At 38.6% G+C, this 10477-nt stretch overlaps 1 protein-coding gene across 4 annotated transcripts in view; it reads left to right on the top strand.

The window, feature by feature from the left end:
* CNOT4 (CCR4-NOT transcription complex subunit 4) overlaps positions 1-8931 on the top strand; it is a 151485-nt gene extending 142554 nt beyond the window's left edge. For 2 of the 4 annotated variants that reach the window (XM_008053725.2, XM_021710302.1), the window contains exons 11-12: positions 6597-6809; positions 7527-8931. In XM_008053725.2, coding sequence (XP_008051916.1) covers positions 6597-6809; positions 7527-7828 — 515 coding nt within the window. In that variant the 3' untranslated portion in view covers positions 7829-8931. The remainder of the gene's footprint in view (positions 1-6596; positions 6810-7526) is intronic. The other 2 variants (XM_008053726.2, XM_021710303.1) reach the window with 1 other exon arrangement.
* Positions 8932-10477: the final 1546 nt, after the last annotated feature.

The raw sequence follows: 10477 nt of genomic DNA, 5'->3' as shown, positions 1-10477 counted from the left end.
GGAAGGCTGAGGCGGAAGGATCGCCGGAGCCCAGCAGGCGAGGCTGCGGTGGCCGGGAGCGGCCACTGCACTCCATTCTGGGCGACAGAGTGAGACTCCAACTCAAAAAAAAAAAAAAAAAAAAAAAAAATATATTGTTATAAACAAATACCTGAATAGTCCTGTGTTAGGGTTTGTCTTAAGTGTGTTTTATCTCACCATGTTGTCATTATATGCCTTTACCCTTTTAGCAGCAGATGTTATTTTTCAGATGAAATCTTAACATGGTACCCTAATATGTAAAATACATGAAATCAGGATGGGAGGGATGCATTGCCTAGTGCCATGTCACCTTCTTCCATTCTTTCAGTTGAAGACTTTATGCAAACCAGAAAGGTTCGATTAATCTGAGGACCAGAAAATAAAGTGTCCCGCTCTGGACATTGTAATGCTAACTGTGTGTATATGCCTAAGCCGTTTGTCTTTTCCTGTTTTATAATGTTCTGTGAAAGTTCTGATGTCAGAACACATCATCATTTCATACTGTACTGTAGTAATTGCTTATCATGCCTTTCTGTATATTTCCTAGTAAGCAGTTGGACCATTCCAGTGTTATGTAGAAATACCAAAGATAGTTTCAACCTGTTTTGAGATTTTTTTTTTAGGTTTGGTGGGGGATTAGGGAACTATGCAGTCACCAAAACATCAGCTCTGTGATTGCAAATGTTCTTCATCCACCAGTACATGCTCACTGGTGTGTACAACTGGCCTCTCTCTTTACTTAATTTTTATGGCATTTTAAAGTTGTGTACAACCCTGGACATTTCTTCTGCATTTTCGGATTGCAGTTGTTGAACTTCATGTATTTTCATTGTCATACCATCTGGTATTTAAACTTCTTGAGAATAGACCAAGTGCTTTTGTGTTCCTTGCACAAACTCAAGTAAAGAGTTGCTTTAGTGTTTAGCTTGGCAGCCCTAGTAGATGCATTTTATACTGATTTTTTTTTGTTGTTGTTGTTGCTATAAACTAGATTGTCAGCTTGCTTAATGTGTGATAGCAGACGTGTTGTGGATTGGGTGTTAGGCTGTTAGCATGCTGGCAGAATTTCCACCATTTCTTTTTTAATAAAAGGCTTTCTGAGTCAGGTAAATTGAAAGTCTGCTGATACTTCTTACACAATAGAATATGAGAGTGTGGTATATGGCACCTTGCAAGTACTTTAAATTGTATGCCAAGTTGTACACTGGAAAACAAAACTGCTGCAACTTGACCCCCTCTCCTGCCCTCAAATTGTTTAGAACTGAAAATAGTGTTTTGTTATACACATTTATATAAAGTAAAGTAAAATTAGTTTTTTTGTTTGTTTGTTTTTGAGTTGGAGTCTCACTCTGTCACCCAGACTGGAGTGCAGTGGCCGCTCCCGGCCACCGCAGCCTCGATCTGCTGGGCTCCGGCGATCCTTCTGCCTCAGCCTTCCAAGTAGCCGGAATTACAGGCATGCGCTACCACACCCGGCTGATTTTTTGATTTATTGTAGAGATGAGGTCTCACTGCCCAGGCGGGTCTCGAACCCGCGGGCTCAGGCAATCCCCTCACCTCAGCCTTCCAAAGACGCGGGATTACAGGCTGAGCCACCGAGCCCGGCTAAAATTAGTTTTTTAACATCAGAAAACATTTAAATTTGTTAGCAGTTCTTTAAAAATCAATACTCCTTCCCCAATGTATTATTGTATGTATTACTAATTAAATACTTTAAATTTTTAATCATTTTTATTATGTTTGGTAACTTGATTTTTATTATCTTTTCAAGTCTTACAGAAAGTTTAAACTGCTTTTTCATACCTTGTTTCTGCAGTGTCTTAGTGATGAGGGCATATTGCTTAGATTGACTATACAGTCCCTCTGTGAGAGTGATGGGTGTTACCCCTATGTTCTTAAGAGGAGCCTGTTGTGCACAGGGCCAGTTCCTGGCAGTGAGAAATTCCCTGCCGTAGCTTTTTGAAAAGTTTACTATAACCACTAGAGAAGCATTTGTTGCTAGGCATTTAGCAAGTAATACATGTGCTCCAAATTGCTTTTCCATCTCTTATTTTATTCTTATAAGAGAGTAAGGTGTTATTTCTCCTTGCATAGTAGGGGTCTTGGCATATTAAGAGACTAAGCATGGTACATGCCTAAGGTTATATTGATAGCCGGTTGTGGGGTTGATTGCTTTATGCAACCCATTTGCAATGTTGAGTCTGATGTTTTCTCTCTAAGACCTACTGACTTATAGAATGTGAAGTTCTATAATATAAATGGAAAATAAGGCCAGGCACAGTGGCTCACACCTTTAACCCCAACACAAGAGAGACAGAGGCAAGGCCTCTTTTTGAGAGACAGAGGCAAGGCCTGAGTCCAGGGGTTCGAGACCAGCCTGGGCAACTTGGCAAGATCTCATCTGTACAATAAATCAAAAAATTATCTGGGCATGGTGGCACATGCCTGTAGTTCTGAATACTTAGAAGACTGAGGCAAAAGGACTGTCTGAGCCCAAAGGTTGAGGCTGCAATAGCCGTGAGCAAGCCACTGCACTCTAGCCTAGGTAACAGTGGAGTGAGACTCCAACTTAAAAAAAATAAAAAAAGGAAAATGAATTTGTAACAAGATGAGTCAAAGTCCTAATACTATTTGAAAGGAAATTGTATATCCAAGTAGGATTTAGAGCCCTAGAAGCAAGAAACAACTTCATTTGCTTCAGTGGTTCTCAGCTGGGAGTGATTTTGTTCCCCCAGGAGACATTGGCAATGTCTAAAGACAATTTTGGCTGTCCCAACTGAGGGGTTAGTGCTTTTAGCACCTGGTAGGTAAAGGTCAGCGATGCTGCTGAACGTTCCACAGTACATAGGACAGCCTTCCACGACAGGATTATGCAGTTCAGAATGTCAGTAGTGCCTGGGTTGATAAACCCTGCTGTGTGTATTTCTAAGAACAGAATTGCAAAAGTCCTGGCATTCAAGACAAATGTGGGTCAGGGAGTGTGGTGGGGAAGATGTAAAGGAGGTAACTGAGGTGCAACTGGACTGAGATGAGCTGTTCTGGTAGGGTTGGGATTTTTCTTTTGCCATACCTGGCATAGCAGTTGTGGAGGAAACAGTGAAATTTTTTGTTCTAAGTTACTTGGAATATGGTCCCATTCCCAGAGCTAAAAGTGCCATTCCACTTCCCTGTAATATTTGCAACTTTACTGTAAACCACACACACATGGTAGCAGGCTCCCAAAATGCAAGGCTGTGCCTTTCTGGAGGGTCAGGATTGTTGAGTTCTAAAGTAGCTAATTTATTTCCCAAAGTATCTTATAATTATAGTATATCTGGGAAGATCTTAATTTCTCATTTTTTCTATATCATGTGCCATACATGAATTTCTTTGGCTGACATACTCTTCTTTTATTGGTCTGTAATCAGAGGAATAAATGTCTTTTTTTTGTAAAGGACTGTTTTTTAGAGTAGTTTTAAGTTCATAGCAAGTGGGAAGTACAGAGAGTTCTCATGTAAGTCCCCTGCCTTTATTGTCTTTATTGACTGTATTGTGATACTGATTTTCTTTTTTTTTTTAAGTATATATACTTCAATATAATTTTGTTTAAACAGTATAAAAAGTCACAAAAGGAAAGGGTTTCTGGCCTATCCCAATTTCCAGAGACACTTACTGTTAATAATTGCTTGTATAATTTTTCCAGAAATGTTCTCTGCTCTTTGATTTTTCTGATTTTGTCATACAAAAATACTGTTGAGGAACTTAATGCTTTCATCTTGATAATGCACCTTGGGAATCTTTCCTAGCCATGTATACAGATCTACTTTTTTTTTTTTTTTTTTTAGAGATGAGGTCTTATTATGTTGCCCAGGCTGATCTTGAATTCCTGGTCTCAAGTGATCCTCCCACCTCGACTTCCCAATACTTCTCTCTCTCTTTTTTTTAAATTTTTTAATTTCTGAATGATTATTTTAAAGATGGGAACAATTCAGAGTTAGGTATACAAATGTGATACCTAATTTTCAAATAAACTCTATATAAATGCAGATTATTATCCTATTAATGCAAAAATAAGTGTTCCTTAGTTTCATTGCTCACTAAATGTAAAACAAAAACAAGGAGTAAATTGGATGAGTTATGAGATATTCCTTTTTCTCTTTAGTAAAAGGAGAGGTTCACCATCTGCATAGACTTCTTTATTTTTTTATTTTTTATTATTAATTTATTTATTTATTTATTTATTTTTAAGTTGTAGTCTCACTCTGTCACCCAGACTGGAGTGCAGTGGCCACTCCCAGCCACCACAGCCTCGACCTGCTGGGCTCCGGCGATTCTTCTGCCTCAGCCTTCTAAGTAGCTGAAACTACAGGCGCGTGCTACCACGCCTGGCTGATTTTTGATTTATTGTAGAGATGAGGTCTCGCTAAGTTGCCCAGGCGGGTCTCGAACCCACAGGCTCAGGCAATCCACTCACCTCAGTCTCCCAAAGCGCGGGATTACAGACTGAGCCATCGAGCCCGGCTTGCATATACTTCTTAGTGAACATTTTCCCACATAGTTGTACATCATCGTTTATTTCAGGGGATTTTGTTTTTTTCCTGGGAAGTTTTCCTTGTTTAGAGTTTAGTTTTTGGCTACTTGAAAATCATTTTAAGTTATTCAACCTGACAGTTTGACTGCTTTTAAGGTTAGAATATACCATGGCCACCAGCCCTTCCTATGTTGAGAGTGTTCTTGGGCTTTAATTTGTGGTCTCATGCAGTCAGGGAACTGGGGGAAATTCTGATGATTGTATTCTTGATGAATTTTTTTTTTCCTGACTGCAAAGTCCAATTTGTTCCTTCAGCCACATATTTCTCTGCTAGTCATAGCTGATGGACAGGCCATGATGCATCTGTGTTTCTCTCTTGCCTCCTCTTAATCAAGGGGCTCCCAGGCCCCTGGGTTTTCCCATTATAAACTGGACCCATTAAATAATCAAGTAATAGTCTCTACAAAGTAGATGAAGAAAGAAGGCTCGGGGAATGTGTTTATATGTTTATATTTTTTAAATCTCAGGGTCTGGATTTAAGTTCCCAACATAACAAATTTTGCAAACTTGAGCAAATTACTCTTGAGTCTGTTTCTTTATATTAAATGCAGATTATTCCTCCTCTTTTGCTTGCCTCACAGGGTTGTTGTGAAGATCAAAGTGAAATAATAATTGATTATGAGAGTGCCTTGTAAACTGTATAGCACAACACATGTGTAAAATAATATACAAATGTAAGAAGGGTGAAGTTTAATCAGTTACATCAATTGTGAAATAGAAGTAGATTTGAAGAATTTATTTTCCCTTGTGTTGTCTTGTCTGTATAGCATCGAGTGCTTTTTCTTCATCTTAATAAGTTCAGAGATGATCTTCATTGGGTGTAGTTGTAGGCTTTTTGTTTTTTGGAAGGTTTTTTTGTATTTTTGTATTAAGGTCAATGGAGTTAAATACTTCACTTGCTGAAACATGATATAATTTAGCACAGATCAGTGATTGGTGCAAAGCAAAATTGCAAAAAGAAAACTCTGATTTCACCAAACAGCATAGGCTGTGCCTGACAGAGCATCATCATCATCATCATCATCATCATCATCATCGATGTTGATCACTAATTAATTCTGTAGCGCCAGAAATATTTTTCTATGCTTTTTTTGTTTCAAAATACTTCAGTTGGTAATTTGACCTACATTCCTATTTCCAGTGGAAATTATCTAAATAGTTGTTAGACTTTTACTCTTTCCCTGCCAACCAGTTAGTTATACTGTGTGGATTTTGGATGGAAGAAGATCAGGTTAGTTTAGTCACAACTTACAAAAAGCCATTCTATATTGATAGTGTCTGCCCATGTTTGACACTGTTCATAAGACCCAGAAAACTATAGGACTCTGGGTGGTGAATCATTTGTATAACTGTTAGAGTAGAGCAAGCATACTGTGTTGGAAATTTTTGCATCTAAAAGGTGTCTTAGCCCCTGCCTCTTTGGCCTTTGTGACTAACAGAAAATACTTCTTTCAAATTTAAAAGCCTGTTCATTATTGCCTTTCTCCTCTGGAATACATTACCAGTTTATAATCAAGAAGAATTTCTTTTTTTTTTCATTCCTTAGGTTTATTTTTCATAAAATGACTTTTCTTCCATCTGATGGGCTCAGAAATAAGCTCCTATATTAAACTTTCCAGGCTTCCTTTTTTTTTGTAGAATAAGTCAGTTTAACTGGCTAAATGCCTCACTAACTGAAACTTCATAATGTAGCTAATTGTGCTCTGGAGCATTGAGTTTTTAAACTGGATTACTGATTTACAAAAACATAATGGTGAAGAGGCTACATGGAGAGACAAGAAGCTCGCGCTTCTGATTCTTGAGCAAGTTTTTCCTCACTTATTTCGGGGGCCCTGAGCTCATGAGCAAAATCCTAACCAAGTTTATCTTGCTAGGACAACTCATTTTAAATGCTCAATAAAGAAAAAATATTCTCCCGCTTAACCACTGAAGAACAACATATGTTTCTAACGTCAGCTTTTTATTTTTTTTTTATCTTTTATTTTTTTGTTGATAAATCTCCCAGACAACAGCAGTTCTGTAGAGAGTTTAAGTATGAAGGAATGGCAGGACGGGCTAAGGGCACTTCTACCCAACATTAACATCAACTTTGGTGAACTGCCCAATTCTTCTTCCCCCTCCAACGCCAACCACAGTGCACCAACGTCCAACACTGCCACCACCGACAGCCTGAGTTGGGACAGCCCTGGCAGCTGGACAGACCCAGCCATCATCACAGGTAACTTTCTCACTCCCTTCAGCTCCTCTGACTACCATCAGTTTGGTTTTTAGCCCAGGTTAAATAAAAACAGAGGTCTCTTCAACATAAGTTTCTTTTCATAAAGCGGCAAGTGTGGGGTGGCTTGTTTCATCCTCAGGTTCATGCAGTCTTGGTTAACTTGTTTGACCTAAGTGTGTGACAAGGCATTTGGTGCCTCAGTTGCTTGTTTTGGTGTAAGTAGGTGTTAATGTCTGGCAACATGTGTGTAATTTGTAAGCCTCAAAGTATAAAAGGATCTGACTTATCCTTCTTAAAAGGAACATACTCCACTTTTTTTTATAAAGCTCTCTATTATAAGGCTATCTTGCTTATGCATCCCTATTAGAAAAGGAGAAGCACAATTGGGAGATACCAGCATACAACTCTGGGGTTTATGTTGTGCAGCTCTGCCTCTGTGGCAGTGGAAAACTAAGTTCCTAGTTGAAGAGGAGGCATAGATCTGTGTGACAATAAGTCTTGGTTATTGGGGGGGGGAGGATAAAGGAACATAAGATTCTGATTTGGAAGAAGTTTAAAATGGTAATTTATTCTGTGTTTCCTTTTGGATATAACCTAATCACTTTTGTTTTTTAAATTTGTTTGGTGACCTTCTTGTTCTTTCTGCACAAATTCACCATTTTCCTTCTTTTTTTTTCCCCCCTCCTTTTTTTTTTTTCTCTCTCTCTCTCTCCTTAGGTATTCCAGCATCTTCAGGAAACAGTTTAGACTCTCTTCAAGATGACAATCCTCCACACTGGCTAAAATCCCTTCAGGCCCTCACAGAGATGGACGGCCCCAGTGCTGCTCCGTCACAGACCCACCACAGCACCCCCTTCAGCACACAGATCCCCCTGCACAGAGCCAGTTGGAATCCCTACTCTCCTCCTTCAAATCCCTCCAGCTTCCACTCCCCACCCCCAGGCTTTCAGACAGCCTTCAGACCCCCCAGTAAAACCCCCACAGATTTACTACAGAGTTCAACACTGGACCGCCACTAGGCAAAGAGGAGAACCATTAGAAGATGCAGGATTTGTCCCACCCTGTTTCTCCCTCAGTCCACCACCCACAGCTCCCTTCTCATCTCTTATGTTCTGAAGAATCCAGTTCCTGATCAATTTTTTTCTCCCTGCCCCCAGATGCAATGTGATCACAGGGTCATTACCATCTTTTTTTTTTTTATTGTAAAAGTTTCTGTTGATCCAGCATTTGAGTGACACTGTTGAATGTTTCTAAAAATGCCTTTTTAAGGAGAGAAAAAAATCAAAGGGCAGTCTTGATACTTAGAAAATTACTGTTTGTCTGTTGCGCATAATAATGACATAATCTGCTTAGCAGAAAATGACGATTAATCTATAAGAAAGGTCAAGTAAATGCATTATCAACTGCAGAAGTTTGAAAACCAGGTTCATTTTAATGAGATTGCTAAATGCATGGGGGAAAGCAGTGGTCCTGGCATACATCTTGTATTCAGCTTATCACTATTACAGAGAAATTGCTTTTAATTTAATTTTTAATTCTTTTGGCAAGTTGATGGCGAGGACTTGATTGTGTTGTTAAGCAAAATAATTTATTGGAAATTGTTGGAAAGACAAATTGATCTATAGTAGTAACTGGCATATTGCTAAAGAGTTTATAAGGAGGGAAGGAGTGTTTTTTTTTAAAGGAGAAAAAACATTTGGCTTTAGATAAAGTAAATTCAAAAGTTTTATAAAAGTATTCACAGATTTAACACCTACACAAGAGCTAAAGTATCTTTGAGATCTTTAGCTCTTTGTAGGGTATATTAAAGATCTTTTCAGTCTTTCTCCTCTGTCAGAAATATATATATATTTTTTCACCTTAAATTCACTGACCAGGGCACTCTTGAGATAGCACTGCTCTGGGGCCCTCTTAACCATCAGGAGCAAATCTCTGACCTCCTTGCTTTCAGCTTTTACTTAACCCTGTAGTTTCTGGATGTTTGTGCAGTATTGAAAAGACAGGAGGAAAGAAACAGAAACCTGGTTATAACCTGACGCTAAAACTAAAAACAAGGAAATGTACCTCTTTCTTCAGAATTAAAACTAAAATCTTAAATAAAACAGAAAACTTGATGATGACACTTGAGTTGTTCTTGTTTTTGTTTTTCCATTTTGTTGCTTGTGAGTTTGAAACATTTTATAACAAATGTCCCTCAGTTGTTTCCATGATTTTATGCTAGGGAGGATGGTTGAGACCTTCCTTACAATAGGGAGGAACAAATTTAAAAGGACACGAGAATCTACTTCATTTTCAGTCACTGTTCTTTTTGAAGTTCAGCCCATTTTGTCTCCAAGAATTCCTCTTTCAGTGGATTTCAGTAGAAGATACTTCTTTCTGCCATTGTATTATGCAGGCCAAACCTTCCCAACTGAAAAGGCTTATTCGCCAGGAATGAAGGAGTTTATTGACACTGAGATATAGATTTGCTTGGTGAGACCTGGCGGAAGCAGCAGAAGTCAGAGCTAGGGTTTGGCATTTTTCAGCCATGTCCATTAAGGAAATCTTTGTAGGGTATATTAAATAGACCAAGATAGCATTATGAGCTTTCAGATGAATTTTAATTTGTTAAAAAATTTCCAGAGCCAGGTGTGATAACTCAAGCCTGTAATCCCAGCACTTTGGGAGGCCAAGGCGAGAGAATTGCCCTAAGCTCAGGGGTTCAAGACCAGCCTGGACAACTTGGTGAGACCTTGTCTCTACAATAAATTAAAAAATTAGCTGAGTGTAGGAGCACGCACCTGTTTTTCCAGCTACTTGGAAGGCTGAGGCAGAAGGATCACCTAAGCCCAGCAAGTCGAAGCTGCAGTGGCTGTGAGCATGCCACTGCACTCCAGCCTGGGTGACAGAGTGAGACTCCAAAGCAAAAAAAAAAAAAAATTTTTTTTCAACACAATTTTTAAGGCTACTTTAACATGTCACCACAAATAGACATTGACCATGTAGACAGTAAATTGTTTTATAAAAATCAACAAAATGTTACTGTGATAGGAGAGGACTAGAAACTATAGGCTTTGTCCTGTGAACTTTGCTTTGGTCTCTGGAACCTTCACATGACACTGCAAAGTGATGGACTAATGCACAATATCCGGGACCAATGAATGATAATCAAATCTTTTTAGGGGGGAGGGAAGAAAATCCTGAGACCAGTTCATCAATAAAAATGTTGCTAGTTCTGTAAAAAAAGGAAACTCTACCTTAACGAGACTGTGCTGAAACTGCATATGTTTAATGAATCATACATAAAGAAGATTTTATAAAAAGTGTGAAGAGTAAATATAAATATTATGATCTGTGTGCCTACCACCAAAGTTAATGAAAGACCCTCCAATGTCTTGTGCCTTTTCATATGCCCCTCTCCAGTTGCATTTCATTTTCTTTCCTCATCATCCACAGATAACCATTATCTTGATTCCCATGTTAACCTTTTCTTTAGAGTTTTGCCAGCTATGTATATATCCTGAATAATATATTGTTTAGTTTTTAAAAACTTAGTAATAAACCAAAGCCTAGCTGTGCAAGAAAAGGGTGATATTGTCACTATTAGTCAAAGACTTTTAGGAGAAGATAATTGAATGGTTTCTGGATCATAGTTTGGCTTTAGCTTCTTGGATAACTTAGGAAAGCTC

This window comes from Carlito syrichta, unplaced genomic scaffold (genome assembly GCF_000164805.1).
Source record: "Carlito syrichta isolate Samal-C Ts95f unplaced genomic scaffold, Tarsius_syrichta-2.0.1 Scaffold288411, whole genome shotgun sequence".
NCBI classification, from domain to species: domain Eukaryota; kingdom Metazoa; phylum Chordata; class Mammalia; order Primates; family Tarsiidae; genus Carlito; species Carlito syrichta.
Note: the sequence above shows the minus strand (reverse complement) of the source record. Positions and strands in the feature narration are given on the sequence as shown.